This window comes from Cnephaeus nilssonii, assembly GCF_951640355.1.
Source record: "Cnephaeus nilssonii genome assembly, chromosome: X".
Classification (NCBI taxonomy): domain Eukaryota; kingdom Metazoa; phylum Chordata; class Mammalia; order Chiroptera; family Vespertilionidae; genus Cnephaeus; species Cnephaeus nilssonii.
The window spans coordinates 122,989,485-123,015,721 of NC_137071.1; the positions used below are offsets into that span (position 1 = coordinate 122,989,485).

At 43.7% G+C, this 26,237-nt stretch overlaps 2 protein-coding genes across 3 annotated transcripts; both read left to right on the forward strand.

Annotated features, from left to right (window-relative positions):
* Window positions 1–6,233: 6,233 nt before the first annotated feature.
* LOC307095972 (spindlin-2B-like) lies at window positions 6,234–8,339 on the forward strand. The gene is made up of 2 exons (XM_079765607.1): window positions 6,234–6,700; window positions 7,211–8,339. Exon 2 carries the CDS (start codon window positions 7,213–7,215, stop codon window positions 7,984–7,986), a length of 774 nt encoding a protein of 257 aa, XP_079621733.1. The 5' UTR covers window positions 6,234–6,700; window positions 7,211–7,212; the 3' UTR covers window positions 7,987–8,339.
* Window positions 8,340–20,182: 11,843 nt separating this feature from the next.
* On the forward strand, window positions 20,183–22,123 carry LOC307095709 (spindlin-2B). Of its 2 annotated transcripts, none has more exons than XM_079765179.1 (2): window positions 20,183–20,488; window positions 20,952–22,123. In XM_079765179.1, the coding sequence occupies exon 2, from the start codon at window positions 20,991–20,993 to the stop codon at window positions 21,762–21,764; it is 774 nt and encodes a 257-aa protein (XP_079621305.1). In that variant the 5' UTR covers window positions 20,183–20,488; window positions 20,952–20,990; the 3' UTR covers window positions 21,765–22,123. The 2 variants fall into 2 exon arrangements, with proteins under 2 accessions (XP_079621305.1, XP_079621306.1); XM_079765180.1 differs by having other exon boundaries at window positions 20,989–22,123.
* Window positions 22,124–26,237: the final 4,114 nt, after the last annotated feature.

Sequence of the window (26,237 nt, forward strand, 5' to 3'; positions counted from 1 at the left end):
AAAATCACATGATCATAAAAAAATTCAATAAAATCCAGCACCAATTTATGATAAAAAATTTCAGCCAAGTAAGAATAAAGGGACCATACCTCAACATAATAAAGGCCATATATGACAAACCTACAGCCAATATCATACTCAATGGGCAAATTCTAAAAACTTTTCCCTTAAGATCAGGAACAAGACAGGGATGTCTGCTTTCTCCACTCTTATTTAATATAGTACTGGAAGTCCTAGCACAGTGATCAGACAAGAAGAACTATAAGGCATCTAAATTGGAAAGGAAGAAGTAAAACTGTCAATATTCACAGATGACATGATATTGTATATAGAAAACCCTAAAGACTCCATCAAAAAAACCCACTAGACCTAATAAATAAACTAGGCAAAGTAGCAGGATGCAAAATTAATATTGAGAAGTCAGTGGCATTTTTATACACCAATAATGAACTATCAGAAAGAGAAACTAAGAAAACAATCCTATTTAATATTGCAACAAAAAATAATAATGTACCTAGCAATAAATATAACCAAGGTGGTAAGAGAGCTGTACTCAGAAAACTATAGGCCACTGAACAAAGAAATTGAGGAAGACACAAACAAGTGAAAGCATGTACTATATTCATGAATTGGAAGAATTAACACCATTAAAATATCCATACTACCCAAAGTAATCTATAGATTCAACAAAATTTTTATTAAAATACCAATGGCATATATCACAGATGTAGAAGAAATATTCCAAAAATTTATATGGAACCACAATAGACCCCAAATAGCCTCAGCAATCTTGAGAGAGAAGAACGAAGTTGGAGGGATTAAACTAGTTGATATCAACCTACACTACAAAGTCATTGTAATAAAAACATCCTGGTACTGGTATAAGAACAGGCATCAACAGAACAGAACAGAGAGCCCAGAAATCAACCCATGCCCCTATGGTCAATTAATATTTGACAAAAGAAGCAAGAGCATGCAATGGAGAAAAGATAGCCTCTTCAGTAAATAGTGTTGGGAAAATTGGACAGGTACATGCAAAACAATGAAACTACACCATCAACTTACACCATAAACAAGATAGACATGAAAAATCCTCAAAGTCACTAATCACGAGAGAGATGCAAATTAAAATCACAATGAGGTATCACTTCACACCTGTCAGAATGGCTACCATCAACAAATCAACAATCAACAAGTGCTGGCGAGGATGTGGAGAAAAGGGAACCCTAGTGCACTGTTGGTGGGAATGCAGATGGGTGCCCCCCATACATATGGCTCTGTGATTACTAGACATTGAGTCACTGACTCCAACAAAATGCTGGGGTAGTAGACATCTATGTAGTGTCTGCTACATGTATACTAAATAAAAAGGACTTTGATTCTGACTTGGATATTCTTTTCTATCACAGCTTCATGGTGAGAGATAGCCTTGTTAGGAACTAAACATATGGTTAAAAAGTCCACAAGCACACATGGACTGGCTATACATTCTTCCAATGGGACTACTGGGCGGGGTGCACAATTATCACATTCAGACCAGTAATCCTAGCTCAAGTCAGCTAGGATGACAGGTCCCCCAGGTGTCAGTCATCATGAGGAGTTTCCCTTATTACCCAGTGCAGCAAACCAAGGAAATTGATGAACTCAATGTGGTATGACAAGGCAATGAAAGAGAGTTCTGGACATCGATAATCTTTCCCCTTTCTTTTCTTTTCTTTTTTTTTCAAATTTATTGATTTTTTACAGAGAGGAAGGGAGAGGGATAAAGACTCAGAAACATCCATTAGAGAGAAACATTGATCAGCTGCCTCCTGCACACCTCCCACTGGGGATGTGCCCGCAACCAAGGTACATGCCCTTGACTGGAATCGAACCTGGGACCCTTCAGTCTGCAGGCCGACACTCTATCCACTGAGCCAAACCGGTCAGGGCTTTCCCCTTTCTTAATGATCACTGTAACTGTCTGGTAAAAACTTTAGCTTTAGAAGTAGAGTGCCAGCCCAATGACCAAAAACCATAGATGTGGTATAATTCTTGTATTCTCCCAGATTGAGTTTGTTTCACAGCAACATGTAATGCCATTATACATGCTCAGCTTATTGAACTTACCTGAAATTTATTAATAGATATATGGTCCAGTTAACATGTGGAAAATGATGACATCACTGTGGATTATAAAGATTTCTGGGTGATTCTGAGGTATAATAACTGTTTTAAAGGAAGACAGGAAGCCTGAAACTTGTGGGCAATGGCCATAAATGGCAGGATGTGGGGATATGGTTGAGAAAATGATGCCTAAGGCCAAGACAAAAGATAAGATAGCATATGATAAATATATCTAACCTTAAAAACTTTGCAGTTTGGAAAAGTCACAGCATAGGGGGAGTGAAAACAGTTGGGAGAGATAGTCCCTCAGTGGTCAGTATTTAAAGGGCCATGCCTACACACTGTATGGTTTTTAGATGTAGTGGTACTGGGAAAAATACTTTCTAAAGCAACATCAAAGTCCTTTTTAAAGGACTTTGGGACTATTATTAAATGGGCCTGTTATAAAATTCTTCCTGCATCACTTTAATTTCCAGGAAGGTACTTATGTTAGGACTAGCTAGCTATTCCAGACTAGAGGCCTGGTGCATGAAATCTGTGCATAGGTAGGGTCCCTAGGTCTGGCTGGAGATCAGGGCCAATGGGGGCCTTCCAGCTGCCCACTGGGGTCTCCCTTCCCCGGCTGCCAGCTGCCAGCCAGGGCCTTCCTTTGTTCCGCAACCCCCCTTGGTGGTCAGCACACATCATAGCGAGCGATCGAACTCCTGGTCTCCCGGTCGAACTCCTAGGGGGACACTTTGCATACTAGCCTTTTATATATATACTAGAGGCCCAATGCATGAGATTTGTGCAAGAATGGGCCTTCCTTCCCTTGGCTGCTGGCACCGCCTTTCCGCTCCGGCCCAGAGCCGCCTTTCTGCCTTCCCACGCTGCCCAGAGGCCTGGAGCGGCTGGGGCTCTCAGCACCTGCGTATGCAAATTAATCCTCCATCTTTGTTGAGTTGATTTGCATACTCACTCCTGACTGGATGGTGGGCGTTGTGAAGGTACAGTCAATTTGCATCTTTCTCTTTTATTAGTGTAGATATCCCCTTTGAAGATAGTGACCCTCCTGTGTTTCAGGAGAGGATATTTGCATTGGTTTCTAAGTTAAATACAAACTTCGATGCCCTGAAACATCTAATGTGCCTATCTATCCCTACTGATGACCCTTATGGGGTCAGACAATTCAAAATCATGACTAGAAAAGGATAACTGTAAAAGGGGCTGGATCAATTTTCATAAATGAACCCCAAAGACTGGCAATTTCATAAGGAATGTTGTAACTATACCCACAACTTGAAAGAATTTAGAAATAAAATTTTTGAAAGTGGGTAAATTGTTCACTTAGTCAAAGAAATATGAAAAAATCTACAATTAATTGGCAGTGCCATATCTAGGAACAGTATTAGGAAAAACACAAATTTTAGAAGAAGAACAAAAACTTTTAGCCCTAGCTGGTTTGGCTGGGTGGATAGAGAGTCGGCCTTCGGACTGAAGGGTCCCAGGCACATGCCCGGGGTTTCGGGCTCAATCCCCAGTGGGGGTGGGCAAGAGGCAGCCAATCAATGATTCTCTCTCATCATTGATGTTTCTATCTCTCTCTCCCTCTTCCTTCCTCTTTGAAATCAATAAAGATATATTAAAAAATAAAATTAAAAACAAAACAAGCAAACAAAATCTTTAGATTGCCTTTCAAAATAAAGTCTGGAATTGCTGCAGATGTTGTTGATTACCTCACCATATCCACTTTGGTCTTCCTTGATTGTTTAGTATCTATGTCATTTTGGTGAGATTGACTCCACCTCCTACTTCAGTGATGGTGCTTGATTAGCATAAGCTAGTGGTTGGCAAACCTCAGCTCGTGAGCCACATGCGGCTCTTTGGCCCCTTGCATGTGGCTCTTCCACAAAATACCACGTGCGGGCCCACACATACAGTGCGATTGAAACTTCGTGGCCCATGCGCAGAAGTCGGTTTTCGGCTCTCAAAAGAAATTTCAATCATTGTACTGTTGATATTTGGCTCTGTTGACTAATGAGTTTGCCGACCACTGGCATAAGCCAATTAGTCAAATGGTTCCATTTTACTAATGTGATTGTTATGAAATATGTACATAATCTGGATTTAAGACAAGGGGGCATAGTGTTATCTTTGTCCATATTACAAGGGCAGGCAAATGAGCTATGTTGGTCCCAATCAAAGTAAAGCACAATTTTGATCAAAAGTTGCTGTAATTAATATAATATAGAAGGTCAAATGGAATTTTTAACAGTTGCTGTAAAGAGCTGCTCTGTTACTGTACATGAATAAGGAAGCATATCTCCCAAAGTTGTCAACAACCATATTGTAACATAAACTTCAGGATAAAACTGACATGAGAGAAAATAGAAGACAGAACCCAACTTGGTTTTTGGTGGCATCACTGAGTGTATTCATTCCTTAAGGCTACCATGAAAAAGCATGACAGACTCAGTGGCTTAAACAACACAGATTTATCTTGTCACAGTTCTGGAAGTTAGGTGTCCAAGATCAAGGTGTCTCCAGGGTTGATTTTTTTCTGAGGTCTCTCCCCTTGACTTTTATATACTACCTTCTCCCTCAATACTCACATGCCGTTCTCCTATGTGTATCTGAGCTCTAATCTCTTCTCATAAGGACACCACTAATATTATATGAAAGCCAACATATGAGACCCCATTTTACCTTAATTACCTCTTTAAAGACCCCATCTCCAAATAGTTTCACATTCTGAGGTGCTGGGAGCTAGGACTTCAACATACGAATTTGGAGGGGACAGAGTCAGCCCACACCCTGAGCACTTGGACTAAGTCTAATATAACTATCAGATTTTTCAAATAAGTAGCCAATAAATTCCTTTTATTTTCAATCAGTTTGAGATGGTTTTCAACTTGCATGTAACTCATAATGTCCTTCCTGATGTAGCACCCATAATAATATTGATATTTTACAGCAAGCATGTCAAACTCGTGGCCCGGGGGCCGCATGAAGCCCACACCGACTATTTTTGTGGCCCAGCCAATATAACGATATGTAAAAACATTTTAATAAAAATTTCATAACTTAATTTTTACAATATCCTGTTATACATAATTATTAATAACGAACTATAGCGTTCGCTAGTGACGGATGACTATAATTGTGTTGCATTCATTTCCCTTACGTGCCTTATGCGCAGGCGCACCATTTCTCTCCACTAATACTAGCAGCAAATATTTTAGCAGCCGATGGCCACGTCATTAGTCTTGGACTGCTTGTTTGGTGTGCACAACAGGAAATATTTCGCTTTCGGAGAACAAGAAAAATAGGTTTATTTGCATAACGCTTGTTAATATGTGTAGTTATTCAGTGTCTGGTAAGTGAATGTTCAAGAAAAAATATTAACTTTATTAAACTGTTCTATTATTTTATGTGAACAATGGCTCATTTATTTCAGCCCTTTGTATTCAGCATGTCTCTCTCGAAATAAACCTACGTTTCTATGAAAATGGAAGCTTTTGTTTTTTTGCGGCCCACATACACTTCAACCTTGTTTGTTTGGCCCGTGTTAGCCTTTGAGTCTGACATGCTTGTTTTACAGGATTATGGGGTCCTATGGACAACAAATTATAAATAACCAAAAAGGATATTAAAAAGATTCAAAATGGATGCCACTTTTTGCAAAACTAGATATGGTTTGTTATACGTTGCAATTACATTCAAGAATAACTCTCTAAGCTTAAGCCCTTTTCCTTCTAAAAGTAGGTCTCCAAATCTAAAAGAAGCCTACCCTTGCTTTCAGGAAACTCTTATTATGGGGATTTCTGTGTATGTGTATACAAAGAATTATGTCTCTGTGTTGTGATTGGGTAGAGGTATATAATTGGGATTATGCGTTTGCTAATACGCATATCTGCAAATATCTGGAGGAAATGTACATATGTATGCACGTACATATATTTGTGCATGCATATAAAGGATTTCTGTAGCCATCTAAGTTTCCAGTAAGGTAAGGTATTTCTGTGTGAATATGTGTGCATGCAAAAATGTGAGGAATGTGTTAAGAATGGAAAACCACTCTAGCAGGGAATTGAGGGGTGGAGCTAGAGAGCCAGGGAGGGTGGAGGTGGGGAGGGAGAGAAGAAAGGAGCGCCAACAGGTCACACAGGTACGAATTCTGGAACTGGGGAGAAGTCTAGGCTCTTTTCCTAGGCAGGAAAGGCTGCCTGTGCAGTGAATAGCAGGGCAGGGAGGCCTCTTTACTGACCAGAAACTAAGAGGATATTCTCATGCGGAAAGGGGGAGGAGACTGCTGCAGCGGTAGCGGCTGGTGGGATCCCAATGTGGCAGAGGGACCTCTGCCGCCGACCTGAGGCTGAGGGTCCGCGAGCACAGCGCTGGAGACGCAGCCGCCATCCTCTCCGCCCGCCCCGCCGCCCCCCTGGACGCGCTCCGGGCGCGCCGACCCTCTCCAAGCAGCTCCTGCAGGCTCGCGGCTCGCCGCCCGCTAATCCTCCTTCCACGCGGGCTCCCCGCGAAGGCAGGAGCGAGGTGTCCGATTCGGGCACGTGAGGCCCGCTCCCCGGAGGTGGACGCCAGGCAGGCAAGGCTATTGGTGGGTACCAGCTTGGAAGGAGAGCGGGGCGCACTCCTGCAGGAGATGGAGGGGGGGCGAGGGGGGCAGGGGGGGCGGAGGCTGACTCGCGGTGAGGCTGGGGTGCTCGGGCTGCAGGACGGCGAGCGCCCGCGGGTCAGAGCTGGGGAGGGAGAGGCGCTCTGCAGGGGATTGCGAGTGGACGCCGGGGGCGGGCGGTGCAGGCAGGGGCTCGGACCTCGGAAGCAGCCTGCCCCCCGCTGCCGAGTTCCGAGTTCCTGACCCCAGCCGGCACCGCCGCCGCCGCCGCCGCCGCTGCTCTTCGCGCAGCCCGAAGGCGCCCTGGCCAGAGAGCGCTTGCAGGCACGCAGCCAGGACTCCCAGCGCTGGCTACAGGCTCGCGGGGGAAATGTAGTTGCAGCGCAGGGTACAAAGGGATGTCGCTGTCTGCCGACCGTCACCTTAGGGCATGCTGAATGTCTGTCTCCCTACATCCTCTCCCCTTATCTTCCCTGCTCGCGCTGGCTGCAGGCATGAAGACCCCCGGCGCGCGGGAAGCCGAAGGGCAGCAAGCCAGGGCACCGGCGGGACGGGCCACCGGGCCCGCAAACACCATGAAGAAAAGAAGCTGCCCAAAGAAACAGAGGGGGCGACCTTCGTCCCAGCCCCGCAGGAACATCGTGGGCTGCAGGATCTCCCACGGGTGGAAGGAAGGCGACGAGCCCGTCACCCAGTGGAAAGGAACCGTCCTGGACCAGGTGCCTATAAACCCCGCTCTTTACCTGGTGAAATATGACGGCATTGACTGTGTCTATGGACTGGAACTTCACAGAGATGAGAGAGTTGTGTCTCTTAAGGTTCTTTCAGACAGGGTGGCATCCTCGCAAGTGGCTGATGCGAACCTTGCCAACACCATCATTGGCAAAGCGGTGGAGCATCTGTTCGAGGGCGAGCACGGCTCTAAGGATGAATGGAGAGGGATGGTGCTAGCCCAAGCCCCAATCATGAAAGCGTGGTTTTACATCACCTATGAGAAAGACCCCGTCTTGTACATGTACCAGCTTCTGGATGACTACAAGGAAGGAGACCTCCGTATCATGCCAGAGCACAGCGAGCCTCCTCCAGCGGAGAGGGAGCCGGGGGTCCTAGATGGCCTGATAGGCAAACATGTGGAATATACCAAAGAAGACGGCTCCAAACGGATCGGCATGGTCATTCACCAAGTGGAAGCTAAACCCTCTGTGTACTTCATCAAGTTTGATGATGATTTCCATATCTATGTCTATGATTTGGTGAAAAAGTTCTAACTGTTAGTGTAGAATTAATTGGCCACATTTGTGGAGGCAAATGTATAGGTTGTGGATATGCAAAATAATGTTGTTTTTCAGTGTGTTGGAGTTGAAGGGTCCCGTTGATTTAGCATCGTGGCCAGCATAACTGTTGTTTGTTCTGAAAAAATACAAATGTGTGTGGACATGACATGCTGTGTGGAAGGACTTTATCATGTTGAAGAGACTGGGTGTGTTTGGTGGATGGGGCATGAAAGGAAGGGACAGCTGTAAATTCAGGCTGAGAATAAAGTTCAGCTAGCATCATCATCAGTCATCTAAAAATGGAATAGGACTTAGCTGGCCTGCTCTAGGAAGGAGGGAGGAGAAGGAACTAGAGATGGCCTGTGGGGGGAGGGCAAAGGGGAGGTTGCTGCTTAGGAAGAAGTGGGGAGGGGCCAGAAATGGAGGGGCTTCCTGGGGGGAGGGATGTCTGAGGAGGGGGAGGCACCCAACTGGGAGGAGATGAGAATAACAGAGGGAGAGGGAGATCTTGGGGCTTAGAGGAAAACAGACTGAATGACTTGAGTAGAGAGGGCACAAAGAATCTCAGAAGAGGTCCAGGGCAAGGGGAGAAAGAGAATGTTGGCAGGGATTTGGGGAGAGGCTAAAGGATACGCACTCTAAGGTGGGACAAGGCCTGTGAGGAGCAAAGGGCCAGAGGTACTGAAGGAGGAGGAATCCTAAGAAGGAAGACTGACCCAGGGAGTGAGCCTACAGAAAAAGAGGTGTGGGGAGTGGGGCCCAGGGAGAGGGGAGGCCCAGGAAAAACTTGCCCACATTGCTGTCCCTGGCTCTGGGCACAAAGGAGGTGGCAATGGAGAGAAACCAGGTGGCTGCAGGTATTCTGACAGGGATGACTCAAGGGTTAAGCAAGGAGACAGGTTTATACCTAAAAGGTTTATTTCAGGGACTTCATGCCACAACTGCAAAGCAGGACCCCGGACCCTCAGCCTAAACACACTCACATTGTGCATTCAGCATGTGGCTGTGGGTGGCCTCATTGCTCAGAGGACCCAGGTGCAACAGATCTTGGACCTGAAGGTCTTGGTTCCTTTACCCTACACTGTCTAAACAATTCCTGTGGGAGTGGGTCAGTGGGGCTCTCAGATCTTAAGAGCTGTGCCATGTTGCAATTGGAAAGTATTTTATCCACAAAAATGGAACCTTGCAGAATCCAGCACATCAGTCCCCTCATTGTTTTTTCTCTGGCGGGTCTGAACCTTGCTTCCCTTCGGAGGACGGACATGAGAGGATTGCGCCTACTGTGTCTCTCCAGGGCATGGGCATGACAGTCCATACTTCTCATAGCTGGCTTCAGTCCACGCCTCTCACAGTTGGCGCCCGCCAGTGCTCCACCAGACAGGTCTGCTGTCCCCAGAAGCCCCATCTGTTGGCTCTATCCCAGCAGGTCGGCTGGCTCTCAGGGAACTCCTGGCCCGTTTTGCCCGCCCCTGGCACAGGGGGGCAGTGATGGGAGTGTGTGCAGCTGTGTTTCCAGGTGAGATAGCGGGCATGGGGAAGTCAGGCTGGGATCTGTGGCTTGGTGTAACTCACTCCTTTGGCTCTGTATGGCCACATAGAGGTGTAGTGGTTGTTGGTGTGAGGCTGCAGTAACCCCAATAAAGTCCCTCCGAGATAGGGTGTCCTGACACATGGGCCCTTCTCTTCCTCTCCTCCTTCCCTTTCCCTAGTCCTGCTATTGATGTTCCCCTCAAAACCCTCTCTCTGGTTCACTCACTCCACCCTTCACCAAAATATATCCTCGTCCTGAAAGGAAGAGGCTAAAGGATACAACCCTTTGCCCAACTCCCGCTAACTCCCTGACAAGTAGGGAGAGGGGAAGGTAGGGAGTGTCAAGAGTTGAAAAAGTAGTAATACCTATTCATTCTACACCCAACATGACTTGAACCGTTTCCTTCAAGAATGACACAAACAATCCCACCTCGCCATAGCGGGGCTTAATTTTCTTTCATATATCACACAATTTAGTCCTACAATCACCTGTAGGATACCCATGAGCCAATTTCAGTGGGCAGTAATTTTTCATTTTGATCTTCCTGTTTTTGTTTTCTATGTTTAACTAACTACCTGGACATTTGGGAGGTTTCATATTTTAAAAATTCTTATTTCTGGCTCACCTAAAAGAAAAATCAGTAAACTGAGGATTATGGTCCACATTCCAACAAGGATACAGCTGCTGAGTCTGAGGAAGGGCTCAAACCATTATAGATTCAGATGCTCTCAAGTTGGCCAAGCCCCCAGCAAGCCTGCTTCACTCTAATGAATAAAAATGCCCAGTTGTCCCCTGGAGGCATTAGTGCATGTAGCTTTGAGGCAAGACCCAGGGAAAACTGACTAGCTCCCTTTTGCCTTAGTTTGACCCCATTTTTTGTTTGTTTTAGCTTCACCGCACCAATGGTAACTACAGGTAGCTCTCTACTACACCAGGCTGACTTCTAGGCACAGGCACTTATGATGAGGTATTAAAAAAAAAACAAATAAAATAATCTTACCCTCATGGAACTTTCATTTTAACGTGCCAGACATTAGCCAAGATACAATAAATAAATCGAAAGTATTTTCAAAGTGGTAAATGTTGAGGAAAATAAGGAGGGAATGGGTAATGAAAATTCCAGTCAGGAGTCTGACATTGATTAGATAGGAAGGCCAGGGAGAGCCTCGCTGAGAACGTGGCTTTTGAGTGAAGACCTGAAGGCAGTGAGATGACTGGCCCTGTGCATGTCTGGGGAAGGAGAATTCTAAGTACAGGATAGCAAGTGCTGAGCTACCAAGACACATGTGGTCTCCCATGTTCTAGAGACACTGAGGATACCAGCATGGCTGGAGCTGGAGTGACTGAAGTAGTGAATGTCAAGAAGTGAGTTCAGATAAATGCCAATTAAACAGAACCAAAAGTGAAAACAAGTGATGGGGATCTGGGAAGCAGATAGCTTAGAGCCTTGGACGTGCTAGAATGAATTTGGTTCTTACCCTGAGTGTGATGGGGAGCTATTTGATTCTTTTTAGCAGAGGTATGATGTGATTTGTCTCATATTTTATCAGGTTCACTCTGGAAAGTAGCCTGTGTGAGGTGTAAAAGGATGGAAAAAGGGAGGTCAATTTGGGATTATCCAATATTCTAGGTAACAGATAACAGTGGTTTAAACCAGTCTGGTGACAGTGGGTGTGATAAGAATTGCCTGGATTCTGGCTGTATTTTGAAGCATAGCTCCATAATTTGACCTTAGACAAGATATCTGGTGGAAGAGAAATACAGCGGATGTCAATGACAACTGTACATTTTCTGATATCCTTGAACCACACAACCTCCCCCAGATAAAAGCTGAATTATTGCTTTTGTTTGGGTATATAATGCTGATGAAGTGACCTACCAGAGTGTGAAAAACTGACCAAAAAAACCCCCAACTGTGTAAATTGTTACTGTAATGTTCACCCCCTTGGAATGTTCCCTATCTTTCTATTCAAACCAGGTCAGAATTAAAGGGTGCTATCATTTCAATAGGGAGCAGGTACCCCAAACAGTACCTATCATGGATTAAAACAGTTAGTACAGAATTTAAAATTATTGGGCGTTCAAAGGAGGCAGAATTCAGACAGGCCGTGAACTTACACTGTGTCTGGGCAAAGGACAGATGCCTATACTCATGTGGACTTTTTCAATATGCATTTTCCAGATCACAACCTATTTTCCATTCCCAGGGTCAAGTCATATTGTCCTTTCTAAGTATAATTGAGTTAAAATGAAGTGCGTATGAGATTAATGATTAGTTATTAATGGTGGGATTACACAGTCAATCAGTCTTGGTTTGTGCGTGCGTTACTGTTAAAGGAATATGGTCAGAGTCTCCAAACTCTTTCCTCAAGGTCATTATCGGAGACAATTGCAAAGGGCAACTTTGGAATGCCAAAAATTTCCTTTCCTTTCTTGGAGATAGTAACCATTTTCCTGTTTTTTGTTTTGGTTATTTGTTTATTGGTTTTTCCGTAGAGAAGCGGCGCTAGGTCTTGCCATACTTGCAATGGATATACCTTCTCTTCCAGATTGAAATTGTGCCCCAGCTCAACATCAAGTTCAATTGAGGTTTCAGAGGACGAATAAATAAAGCCCCCTTTCTCTTTGCAAGTTTTGTAACCATCTGAGAGACAGGCATAATAATCACAAAAATGGAGTTCCAAATATCTCCTTTGTATTCAGAAAAGCCGGATTGGGAGGACATCCTTTGCTATGAAACCCCAGGGACTTCCTCACACTTCACACAGTCACAGGCAGAGCTAGATAACTGCAGGTCTCCCAGACAGGAACAAATGTCCCTGGCCCCCAAGTCCTACTCTCTGTTTGAGAATAAATTAGATTGCACCTTCTGCTTAAGAGAGATAAATTCAAGAGACAACTCAGAAGGTGTCGCACATATTTAACTCCTTCTCAAACCAATTAAATAATTGGTAAGAATGAAGGCAAGGGAATGAGGGTCCTACTTGACAACCACTGCACATAGTACTTGGTAAGAGAAACAAAGTGAAATCTCTTTTTAAAATAATTTTTATTAAGGTACATAAATGGACGTACAACATTATATTCGTTTCATGTGTACAACATAATGACTTTTATATATTGTGAAATAATTCCCATAATAAGTCTAGTTAAAATCCATCACCATACATAGGTCCATATTTTTCCTTGTGATGAGAACTTTAAAGATCTACTCTTTTAGAAACTTTCAAATATGTATTGCAGTATTACTAACTATAGTCACCATGTTGTACATTATATCCCCTGACTTATTTATCTTATAACTGGAAGTTTGTACATTTTGACTCCCTTCACCCATTTCACCCACCACTTTTTAATTTTGTGCAGTTAATATCTGTTCAACATACCTGAGCATAATTTGCAATGGGTTATAGTTTAAGGGATTAATATTTTCAGCGTGGCTTTTGAAAATCACTTCAAGAGACTGCTGAGATAAACCATGAACTTCCTAGCTCACTCATTGAAGAAGCAACAGCAGATATTGAAGGAGGGCCCTCACCAAGTGTGAGCAAGACTCCTCTGACTGCCCTATAATCTTGTCTCCATCATGTAGGGAGAGAACTATACCACTGGTTAACCGCAGAAGTGGCTAATTAACCCACTGGCCCAGAAAAGACTAAAATGTGCATAGAGGAACACTCTTTCACTAAAATCACGTTAAAATCTCAGATAAAATATCACAGATCTCCTTTTTATTTATTTTTTAATATATTTTATTTATTTTTTACAGAGAGGAAGGGAGAGGGATAGAGAGCCCGCTGGGGATGTGCCTGCAACCAAGGTACATGCCCTTGACCGGAATCGAACCTGGGACTCCTCAGTCCGCAGGCTGACGCTCTATCCACTGAGCCAAACCAGTCAGGCAGATCTCCTTTTAATGTATGGCTGAGCTTTAAAGATTATGAGTAAAATCCCTAGAGAACTGAAAATAAAAGCAGTGAGCACATGACCTAATGCTTTCATAGCATGGAGAGAGAAGGGTGTTTTCTCAAAAACTAAAAGACTTAGAAAATAAAATAAGGTCTTAAGTATGATTACATTGGGTATTGGGAATTAAGCTCTCTTTGCCCTTTCAATTCTCCACATAATAGTAGTAGCACTCTTTTAAAAATATAAATAAGATTATATTACCCTCCTACTTAAAACCCCACAAAGCGATTCTATTACAGTTGATATAACATCCAATCTTCTTGCTTTACTCTGCAAGCCCTAGATCATGTACTCTCAACTAGCATGATATTGCCCACAAGGGGGAGAAAATTGATCCTTGTGTGGGAGGTAAAAAAAAAACACTTAGCTATTACAATGGTTTGTGGCCCTCCAAAGCTCAACTATATCTGATAAAATCTTATTCCTCAGAATTTAATTGCTCTCTTTAGGTTTTCATGGATAATCACAAGAACAACAGTGACACTGAGTTCATGGAAGATAAACAAAATGAATGCAAGATTAGTGCTACAAAATCATAGCAAATAGATGGCTGTGATTGGAGGATGTACAAGCCATTGCTCATTCCTGAAGTCATATCATGGGAAGTGGCTTGTGTGTACCTATTGGCTGGCATTGATCGCATTTATAGTTTGTCTCCCAGACCCTTGTGTGTGACTTGGGCTTTGAAAATTAAAGTGAAAATGATATATATTTAATTATTCAACCCATCAGTTACTATGTCAAGGGGTGAAAAGACAAAATGTCAATGATTTATGAATGAATATCTAGCAGCTAGTTAAAACTTTTCTCCTAACAAAACAAAAGTTAAAAGTCAAGTTCACTAAAAACAACTTTTAAAAAAATCAATTATTTCAAATGTTTTGCTTTTCTGGAAATACAGATTTTGGATTATTTTTGAAAATTTGATTATCTGATAGTATATAAATTGCTAATTTGCATATATACATTGTATGCATTAGAATTGATGTAATTAAATTCCATTAAGTCACTCAACAAATAGTTAAGTTAGATGTTAATGTTTTCCCAATTTTTAATTTCATCTCTATCTTCAAATTTACTTATTCCTAACCCTACATAAAACCTCCTATTTTTATATATGTAATCTTATGTATTAAGCACAGATACACATACATTTACTAAACAGACACTTTGCCATTTTAGATTGCATTAACAAGTAATAGAAAACCCAAACTCAAGTTGCCTTAACTGTAACGAAATTTCACATCTCATAAATTGAAATCAAAAGGAAGACTCTAGGGATGATATGATCAGCAGCTAAATGAAATAATCAAAAGGCTCATACTATTCCTGTTCCCTCCTCTGCTATCTTCCTTGTGCTGGTTTTGCCCACAGGCTGGTTATAGAGATGCCAAGGGTCATATGCACGCATAGCATTATCATAAAAAAGAAAAGAAAACATAATTTCCTGTCTCTTTGAAGAGTAAAAAAAAATTTTTTTTTTTTTTTTGGTCAGAAGTCCCCCAGCCAATAAATTGTTATGTTTCATTGTTCAGATCATATCCTATGACAAATACTAAACCAATCACTTACAGGGGGCATGGTATTGCCATGATTAACTTAGAGTAACCTTTTGGAGAGGATATATATTGGGAAGTCAATGGCCCTGACCACCTACAGGTACAAAACATGTCACTAGTATAACAGTCTCCCTCTTTTTCTTAGCGTGACTTTGATGTCTTCTCAATGCTGCTTTCTTCCTCAGTCTCCAGATGATGGTAAGGTGTACAGAGCAGTCTGATTCTCACATCTTCTCAGGTTCACTCACATCCAGTGAAAAAGATCATCTATCTTATATCCAGGAGCTTGTGCAAAATATCATCATACTTATTTGGCTCTGATTAGTTTGGGTGCCTAGTCCTAAAATAATCATTCTAATAGTATTTCGGTGCTCTGCAAGGTTAGACTTAGGTTGTTCACGAAAGGGAAAGGGGGACGCAATTACCAGAAGTGTAATTAGATGCTAGGCTGCAATGCCAAATAATGTCACAATTCAACACATTTTGCTACTCTATATGAAGCCTTCTTGCCATATACACCACTTAAAAATGTCTCTACAAAAAAGGTGTGCTTTCATCAATTGCTGACAGAATGCGAATTATTACTATCTATTTGGAAAATTCTCTTGCAAAAATAACTGCTATTTTAAATGTTCAGCCAATAGATTAGTTTATTTTTGAACTTTAAATAAATTGGAAAGACAAAAATGTGTGCCTGTTTGTTGTCTTCTTTTTTAAAAGTATATTTGTGAGAGTCACTCATGTTGTTGCATGTACTTGTAATTTTCTCATTCTTGCTTCTATATGATATGCCATTATATGCATATACTACAAAATACCCATTCTACTGTTGACAAAAATTTAGGTGGTTTCCAGTTTAGAGCTATTACAAAGAGTTGAATACATATATTTTATAATAAAACTAGAGGCTCAGTGCATGAAATTCATGCACAGGGGGAGGGGTGTCCCTTAGCCTGGCCTGCACTCTCTCACAATCTGGAACCCCTTGGGTAGGATCCCTAGGCATGGCTGGTGATTAGGGCCTATTGGGCTTTCCTTCCCCTGGCTGCCGACAGCTGGCCCCACCCCTGCCGCTGCCACTGCTTGCCATCTGTGCAGTGCTGCCCATCACCGGTCGCCTCCCTCTGCAGGTGACAGGTGTGGGGTACAATCGCTTGGCTGGCCTGGGCCTCCCTCTGTGGGGTGATCTCTGGCCAGCCCGCACACCCACCACAGGGTTGCTGGCCGATGGCCTGGGCCTCCCTCTGTGGGGTGATCGATCACGGGCCTCCTCCCTCTTTGGAGGAAGCCCCCAAGAAGCCCCCCTAGTCCATAGCCCTGTAGAGGTTGGCCTGGGCCTCCCTCTGTGGGGCAATCGTGGGGTGATGACAAGGCCCCTGGGCCAATAGCATGGCACCCGCCTTGGCTGGTCTGGCACCAGTGCGTGATATAGTGTGGTCATCAGGAATGTTGTCTGGATGGTCGTTATGCTGTTCAGTCGATTTGCATATTACACTTTTATTATTATAGATATAGGGGTTTGGATTTTAGTGATAGGAGACTAAGGAATTCAAAACAGCTTTCTCGTTAAAGAAATAATAAAAGCTGGATAAAACAGTTAAAAATAAATCTTCTCAAAGGCATCTGAAAACCAAGAAGATAGGAAATAATTACTCAGCCAGGATATGAAGGAGAACAGGTTCAAGAGATAAATAGTAAATGTGCTGGATGTTTTCTCTCCTGCGGAAGTTTACCTATTCAGGAGGGGATCACTGAAAGGCTTAGAAGCTCAGAAGAGCTTATGAATTCCCCTTGAAACTAAGGATGCAGAAATTGGAGTCAAGAGCTCTGATAAACACCCTTCACTTTTGGTTGGAACTCCAAAGGTGATATCCCAGGAATAAGGGTTAATCAGAACTAAATAAGCCCTCACATGAATTAACATATATCTGAAAATTGCTTCACCCCCCACCCCAAAATTGTATGAATTTTCATTTGCAGCAGTACTAGATGAGAAATTCATTCCTCATGCTCAATGACATTAATATTTTAATGTTCTTTCATACTTTGTTGAATCAATTTTTATTGATTTTCTTTTAGGAATTATTTTATTGTTTTAAGCTTAGCTGTTCTGTTAACATCTGACCTGTCACCTGATTCAGATACCATAAGTAACTATGAAATGTTCATATTGTTTATTGGGATTTTGTTTTGTTCATTAGTTTTATTCTTCTGTTTTATTTTGCTAAATTTTACATTTTAATAAATCAAATATTGATTTAGGGACAAATTTAGTGTAAAAATTTTCCCAAATATTTACTGTTCTCCTTATTTATTATTATTATTAATTTTTAATGTTGAGAGCTTTTTTAAAAATATATTTGTATTGATTTCAGAGAGGAAGGGTGAGGGAGAGAGATAGAAATGTCCATGAGAGAGAATCATTGATCGGCTGCCTCCTGCACGCCCCACACTGGGGATCAAGCCCACAACCCAGGCATTTGCCCTGACCAGGAATTTAATGTGACCTCCTGGTTCATAGGTCGATGCTCAACCACTGAGCCACGCTGGCTGGGCTACTTTTTTCCTTTTAAAAAATTTATTGGGGTAACACTGGTCAATTGGGTTACATAGGTTTCAAGTGTGCATTGCTATGATACATGATCTATATTGTACTCTGTGCCCACCACCCAAAGTCAAATCATCTTCCATCACCATGTATTTGGCCCCCTTTACCTCCCTTCCACCTCCTTACTTCTGGTAACCACTATATTGTTGTCTGTGTCTATGAGTTTCAGTTTTATACCCCACATATGAGTGAAATCTATGGTTCTTAGCTTTCTCTGACTGACTTATTTCATTTAGCATAATATTCTCATATTATCCGTCCATGTTATCACAAATGGCAGTATTTCATCTTTTCTTATGGCTGAGTAGTATTCCATAGAATAGATGTGTCATATCTTTATCCAATCCTCTATCAAAGGTTGTCTCTATTCTTAGAAACCATGAATAATGCTGCAATGAACATAGGGGTGCATATATCTTTGTGGAGAATATTTTTGAGGTTTTCAGGAAGATACCCAGGAAAGGTCATATGATAAGTCTACTATTAAATTTTTGAGAAACCACCATGGTGTTTTCCATAGTGGCTGTACCAGTTTACATTCCCATCAGCAGTGAATGAAGGTTCCTTTTTTTCCATCTTTTTTTTAAAATTGCTAGATAATATGGTAATTCTATTTTTAAGTTTTTAAAATATATTTTATTGATTTTTTTACAGAGAGGAAGGGAGAGAGATAGTTAGAAACATCGATGAGAGAGAAACATCAATCAGCTGCCTCCTGCACACCCCCTACTGGGGATGTGCCCACAACCAAGGTACATGCCCTTGACCGGAATCGAACCTGGGCCCTCCATCCACTGAGCCAAACCGGTTCGGGCGATATTAACATCTTGTTGGAGCTGTTGTTTGCAGATATCTTCTCCCATTTGGTTGGTGGGCTTTTTGTTTCCTTGTCAATTTCTTTTGCCTTGCAGTAGCTTTTTAATTTGATATGGTCCCATTCATTTATTTTGCCTTTACTTCCCTTGCCTTTGGGGTCAAAATAATAAAATGTTCTCTACAAACAAGGCACATAAGATTAGTGCCTATGTTTTCTCCTATGTAATTTATTGTTTCTGACCTTATAATTAGGTCTGTGATTCATTTTGAATTAATTTTTGTACATGGGACAAACTGTGATCTAGTTTCTTTCATTTGCATGTGGCTTTCCAATTTTCCCAGCATCATTTATTGAGATGCTTTTTTCCCCCCATGGTGTGTTTTTGGCTCCTTTGTCAAAAATTATTTGCCCATATGCATGTGGTTTTATTTCTGTTTTCCCCAATATTTAAAGAATCTTAGCATTGCTTAAAGAATAACCAATCTTTTTCTACTGAATTATAAAACTGTCATATTCTATTTCTTATCAAGTTATTTTTTTCCTAAGCTGTCCTTTGTGATAAGTAGATCACATTACCATTTATTGTGGACACATTTTCCAAATGTTCAGTAATGAGGGAAAAGTTCAATTGTGGTCACTATAAAATTGAGTTTTATAGACAAATGGTCAGATATGTAACGGGTGCTCAAGAAATATTTGTGGACTGTGTAAAAGAAATAATTTTTTTAAAAAAATATCTAGCCGAAACCGGTTTGGCTCAGTGGCTAGAGCGTCGGCCTGCGGACTGAAGTGTCCCAGGTTCGATTCCGGTCAAGGGCATGTACCTTGGTTGCGGGCACATCCCCAGGAGGGGGTGTGCAAGAGGCAGCTGATCGATGTTTCTCTCTCATCGATGTTTCTAACTCTCTATCCCTCTCTCTTCCTCTCTGTAAAAAAATCAATAAAATATATATATTTTTTAAAAAATATCTACTGTCCTGAGAAAGTGCTTATTCTATATGGAAAAGAACAGAGCATGAACTTGCATATGCAAAATATCCAGGTTTTGTGAGAGTCTAGAAAAAAAATGGCAAAAGGAATAATGAGTAATAATGTTTTGCTGTGAGCTCCAGGGAATGGGAAGTGGAATTTCAGTTGGTTATTTTCTTCCTATCAATTTTTGAAATGTACGCAGTGTTAACATTGCGCAAGCAATTAATTTGCAATTTAAAAAAAAGAGAAAAATAAAATAAGAAAGGCAGGAATAATCCTTAAAAAGTAAAACCCAAGATTGACCACTCAGGAAACATTATGTAGAGATTGGCTCAAGATGGCAGACTCAAAATTAGCACATTTCTCTCTTCCTATCCCAAATCCTTACAAATGACAAGAAAGGCAGATGTATGTATAGAGAACAACTACCTAAGGGAAATAAAAAAAGAAAACACACATTCCTGGAAGATAAAAAGCAGAGAGGCGTGGACACTGAGAGGTTGGAGGTCGAGGTGACCACAGGAGCCAAAGACCCCTGAAATGCAAAGACAGGGATAGAGTTGGGGGCCCAGGAGCTCCTGGATTTAGAAAGGGGCGGGACAGGAGACAAGGAATACCTCCCATGCCAAAGGCAGTGGTGGGTTTAAGAATGGGGGGCGGGGGCACCCAGTGTTTGGCAGGAAGGGGAGGCCACTCTCCTGGCAGGAAGCTGCGCTACAGAAAGGGGGAGGAGACTGCTGCAGCGGTAGCGGCTGGTGGGATCCCAATGTGGCAGAGGGGCCTCTGCCGCCGACCTGAGGCTGAGGGTCCTCGAGCACAGCGCTGGAGACGCAGCCGCCATCCTCTCCGCCCGCCCCGCCGCCCCCCTGGACGCGCTCCGGGCGCGCCGACCCTCTCCAAGCAGCTCCTGCAGGCTCGCGGCTCGCCGCCCGCTGATCCTCCTTCCACGCGGGCTCCCCGCGAAGGCAGGAGCGAGGTGTCCGATTCGGGCACGTGAGGCCCGCTCCCCGGAGGTGGACGCCAGGCAGGCAAGGCTATTGGTGGGTACCAGCTTGGAAGGAGAGCGGGGTGCACTCCTGCAGGAGATGGAGGGGTGGCGAGGGGGGCTGGGGGGCGGAGGCTGACTCGCGGTGAGGCTGGGGTGCTCGGGCTGCAGGACGGCGAGCGCCCGCGGGTCCGAGCTGGGGAGGGAGAGGCGCTCTGCAGGGGATTGCGAGTGGACGCCGGGGGCGGGCGGTGCAGGCAGGGGCTCGGACCTCGGAAGCAGCCTGCCCCCCGCTGCCGAGTTCCGAGTTCCTGACCCCAGCCGGCACCGCCGCCGCCGCTGCCCTTCGCGCAGCCCGAAGGCGCCCTGGCCAGAGAGCGCTTGCAGGCACGCAGCCAGGACTCCCAGCGCTGGCTACAGGCTCGCGGGGGAAATGTAGTTGCAGCGCAGGGTACAAAGGGATGTCGCTGTCTGCCGACCGTCACCTTAGGGCGTGCTGAATGTCTGTCTCCCTACAGCCTCTCCCCTTATCTTCCCTGCTCGCGCTGGCTGCAGGCATGAAGACCCCCGGCGCGCGGGAAGCCGAAGGGCAGCAAGCCAGGGCACCGGCGGGACGGGCCACCGGGTCCGCAAACACCATGAAGAAAAGAAGCTGCCCAAAGAAACAGAGGGGGCGACCTTCGTCCCAGCCCCGCAGGAACATCGTGGGCTGCAGGATCTCCCACGGGTGGAAGGAAGGCGACGAGCCCGTCACCCAGTGGAAAGGAACCGTCCTGGACCAGGTGCCTATAAACCCCGCTCTTTACCTGGTGAAATATGACGGCATTGACTGTGTCTATGGACTGGAACTTCACAGAGATGAGAGAGTTGTGTCTCTGAAGGTTCTTTCAGACAGGGTGGCATCCTCGCAAGTGGCTGATGCGAACCTTGCCAACACCATCATTGGCAAAGCGGTGGAGCATCTGTTCGAGGGCGAGCACGGCTCTAAGGATGAATGGAGAGGGATGGTGCTAGCCCAAGCCCCAATCATGAAAGCGTGGTTTTACATCACCTATGAGAAAGACCCCGTCTTGTACATGTACCAGCTTCTGGATGACTACAAGGAAGGAGACCTCCGTATCATGCCAGAGCACAGTGAGCCTCCTCCAGCGGAGAGGGAGCCGGGGGTCCTAGATGGCCTGATAGGCAAACATGTGGAATATACCAAAGAAGACGGCTCCAAACGGATCGGCATGGTCATTCACCAAGTGGAAGCCAAACCCTCTGTGTACTTCATCAAGTTTGATGATGATTTCCATATCTATGTCTATGATTTGGTGAAAAAGTTCTAACTGTTAGTGTAGAATTAATTGGCCACATTTGTGGAGGCAAATGTATAGGTTGTGGATATGCAAAATAATGTTGTTTTTCAGTGTGTTGGAGTTGAAGGGTCCCATTGATTTAGCATCGTGGCCAGCATAACTGTTGTTTGTTCTAAGAAATACAAATGTGTGTGGACATGACATGCTGTGTGGAAGGACTTTATCATGTTGAAGAGACTGGGTGTGTTTGGTGGATGGGGCATGAAAGGAAGGGACAGCTGTAAATTCAGGCTGAGAATAAAGTTCAGCTAGCATCATCATCAGTCATCTAAAAATGGAATAGGACTTAGCTGGCCTGCTCTAGGAAGGAGGGAGGAGAAGGAACTAGAGATGGCCTGTGGGGGGAGGGCAAAGGGGAGGTTGCTGCTTAGGAAGAAGTGGGGAGGGGCCAGAAATGGAGGGGCTTCCTGGGGGGAGGGATGTCTGAGGAGGGGGAGGCACCCAACTGGGAGGAGATGAGAATAACAGAGGGAGAGGGAGATCTTGGGGCTTAGAGGAAAACAGACTGAATGACTTGAGTAGAGAGGGCACAAAGAATCTCAGAAGAGGTCCAGGGCAAGGGGAGAAAGAGAATGTTGGCAGGGATTTGGGGAGAGGCTAAAGGATACGCACTCTAAGGTGGGACAAGGCCTGTGAGGAGCAAAGGGCCAGAGGTACTGAAGGAGGAGGAATCCTAAGAAGGAAGACTGACCCAGGGAGTGAGCCTACAGAAAAAGAGGTGTGGGGAGTGGGGCCCAGGAGAGAGGGGAGGCCCTGGAAAAACTTGCCCACATTGCTGTCCCTGGCTCTGGGCACAAAGGAGGTGGCAATGGAGAGAAACCAGGTGGCTGCAGGTATTCTGACAGGGATGACTCAAGGGTTAAGCAGGAGACAGGTTTATACCTAAAAGGTTTATTTCAGGGACTTCATGCCACAACTGCAGAGCAGGACCCCAGACCCTCAGCCTAAACACACTCACATTGTGCATTCAGCATGTGGCTGTGGGTGGCCTCATTGCTCAGAGGACCCAGGTGCAACAGATCTTGGACCTGAAGGTCTTGGTTCCTTTACCCTACACTGTCTAAACAATTCCTGTGGGAATGGGTTAGTGGGGCTCTCAGATCTTAAGAGCTGTGCCACATGCATTTGGAAAGTATTTTATCCACAAAAATGGAACCTTGCAGAACCCAGAACATCAGTCCCTCATTATTCTTTCTCTGGCGGGTCTGAACCTTGCTTCCCTTCGGAGGAGGGACATGAGAGGATTGCGCCTACTGTGTCTCTCCAGGGCATGGGCATGACAGTCCATACTTCTCATAGCTGGCTTCAGTCCATGCCTCTCACAGTTGGCGCCCGCCAGTGCTCCACCAGACAGGTCTGCTGTCCCCAGAAGCCCCATCTGTTGGCTCTATCCCAGCAGGTCGGCTGGCTCTCAGGGAACTCCTGGCCCGTTTTGCCCGCCCCTGGCACAGGGGGGCAGTGATGGGAGTGTGTGCAGCTGTGTTTCCAGGTGAGATAGCGGGCATGGGGAAGTCAGGCTGGCATCTGTGGCTTGGTGTAACTCACTCCTTTGGCTCTGTATGGCCACGTAGAGGTGTAGTGGTTGTTGGTGTGAGGCTGCAGTAACCCCAATAAAGTCTCTCCGAGATAGGGTGTCCTGACACATGGGCCCTTCTCTTCCTCTCCTCTTTCCCTTCCCCCAGTCCTGCCATGGAAGGTCCCCTCAAAACCCTCTCTCTGGTTTCCTCATCCCACAGTTCACCAAAATATACCCCTGCCTTAATGATAGAGTTCTGGTCCCTCCCTACTACCCAGCTTCAACTAACTCCATGTGTAGCAGTGGGAGGATGAGGGAGGAAGCTTCCAAGAGTTAAAGAATTTGTAATTCACCTTCATTCTCCACCCAACATGACCTGAAGATGTTTGTTTCAAAAATGACACAAACAATCCCACCTCATCATAGCAGGGGTTCATTTTCTTTCATATATCACACAATTTAGTCTGACAAACACCTGTAGTATATTCATGAGCTAAGTTCAGCCAGCTGTCATGTTTTATTTGATCTTCCTGTTTTTTTTTTCTAATTAACATAGTTTTCATTGCTCATATAACTACTTGGACATTTGGGAGATTTCTTATTTCTGGCCCACCTGTAAAAAAAACAAAAGTAAACAGGATTATGGTTTACATTCCAACAAGGATACAGCAGCTGAGTCTGAGGAAGGGCTGAACCCATTATAGACTCAGATGCTCTCAAGTTGGCCGAGCCCCCAGCAGGCCTGCTTCACTCTAATGAATAAAAATAAAAATGCCCAGTTGTCACCTGAAGGCATTAGTGTGTGTAGCTTTGAGGCAAGACCCAGGGAAAACTGACTAGCTCCCTTTTTGGCTTCCTTTGACCCCATTTTTTGTCTGTTTTAGCTTCATCACACCAATAGTAACTACAGGTAGCTCTCTGCTGCTAGGCAGTCTTCTAGGCACAGGAACATATGATGTGGTAATGATCAAAAGAAACAAAATAATCCTACCCTCTTGGAACTTTTATTTCAGTGTGACAGACAGTAGGCAAGATATATTCAATAGATAGAAATTATTTTCAAAGTGATAGGTGTTAAGAGGGAAAATACGGAAAGCAAGGAATGAGGAATGGAAATTTCAGTCAGGAGTCTGACATGGATTAGATAGGAAGGCCAGGGAGAGCCTCCCTGAGAACGTGGCTTTTGAGTGAAGACCTGAAAGCAGTGAGAGGACTGGCCCTGTGCATGTCTGGGGAAGGAGAATTCCAAGTACAGGATAGCAAGTGCTGAGCTCCCAAGACACATGTGGTCTGCCATGTTCTAGAGACACTGAGGATACCAGCATGGCTGAAGCTGAGGGAGTGAGATAGAGTTCAGAGAGGTGCTGGGGATCTGGGAGAAGCAGAAAGTTTAGAGCCTTGGAAGTACTAGAATGGAATTGGTTTTACACTGAGTGTGATGAGGAACCATTTGAATATTTTAAACAAAATTGTGATGTGATTTGTCTCATATGTTAACCGGATCACTCTGGAACCTTGGGAAAGTACTTTGTATAGATTGCAAGGATTAAAACAGGGAGGTCTGATATCAGTGAAATAGAGGAGAGACCTACAAACTTACTTGCATGCATGAAAAGGGAATCATAATAAGTGACATTTCATATAAATGAGAAGTGTCTTTTTATTCAATAAAGGGTGCTAGATTAATCTGTTTTTCATAAGCCAAATAGTACACATAGCTCTTCCTCACACCTTGTACAAAAAATAATTTCCAAGTGGATAAAGGTTAACACTTAAATTTAGAAAGTAAATTTATAAAATTTTTAAATTCAAATGGAAGAGAATGTTTATAGTTTTTCTAATGGGAATGGGGAACATTTTTTAAAGGGACATAATACTGTATAATTTACTTAGTTAATTAAGTGTATTGTTTTTATACTTGTCAGAATATAAAGTACGTAAGTATGTAATTTCTCTTCTTTTTTTTACTTATGGATCCCAGATACTTAAAATAAGATCTGGTGCAGATTTGGTGCTCAATACTGTTTCTTGAGTTTGTGTCTTACCAATAATCAGAAAAATGGCTATTAAAATGACATACAATTTCATATGCATTAGATTAGCAACAGGCATGAAGTTTGAAAATGTGTTGTCAACTAGATAAACAAGTGGGAGAATCTGTACATTGTTGGTAGGAGTTCAAATGGAGATAAATTTGCCATTATATAGTGAGTTGGAAAATGTTATATTCCAGCAATTTTACTTTTTACATTATTGGAAGACAATTCTGTATGGATCTTTCATGTTTCTATACATTTTGCAAGCAACCACTGAATGTCTTTTGTTTGCTACCTTCTACTGAAGAATGTTTGGATAACAAACATCTTTGTAAGATGAGATGGTGGTTCCCTTTGTTGCAATGGGCAGGAATGTATGTTACAATATAATAAATATAATGTCTGAAGGCATGTTTACTGCCCATTATAAACGATGAGGTTAATTAAACTGAAATTTCCTTTCCTCTATTGTATGTATGTGTCAGATGCCCATTTTGCCTCACCCTATGGTAAGTGGGCCTCAGGGATTTAGGGTGAAATTGCTGCTACTCTGGCTATCGCTGTTGCTGTGAATACTAAAATATTAATGAGGAGGAATTGAGGAAGAGGTTGCAGGATGAGTACCAGGGAGTGGATTCAAAGACCGATGCTGGAACCAAGCATTGTTTGTTGCAAATTCAACTCTTGGTGGGGCCTCAAGCTCACTCCATTGTAACAAATAATGCTAAGATTGATCCTGGGTAAGTAGAATGTTTTGTCTCTCTTCAGTAACAGTGAGAGACAAACAAAGACACTGCGAGTTAAAGGAAGTTAAATCACAAGAACTACGGGCAGAACTTTTGCTAGTTGAAGTTGGATATGTGAGAACTGGGAAAAAATGCTTGTAAAGTG

What these genes read in the sequence shown, in the direction of transcription:
- LOC307095709 (XM_079765179.1), top strand. Translation starts at nt 20,991, where the DNA reads ATGAAGACCCCCGGCGCGCGGGAAGCCGAAGGGCAGCAAGCCAGGGCA.
- LOC307095972 (XM_079765607.1), top strand. Translation starts at nt 7,213, where the DNA reads ATGAAGACCCCCGGCGCGCGGGAAGCCGAAGGGCAGCAAGCCAGGGCA.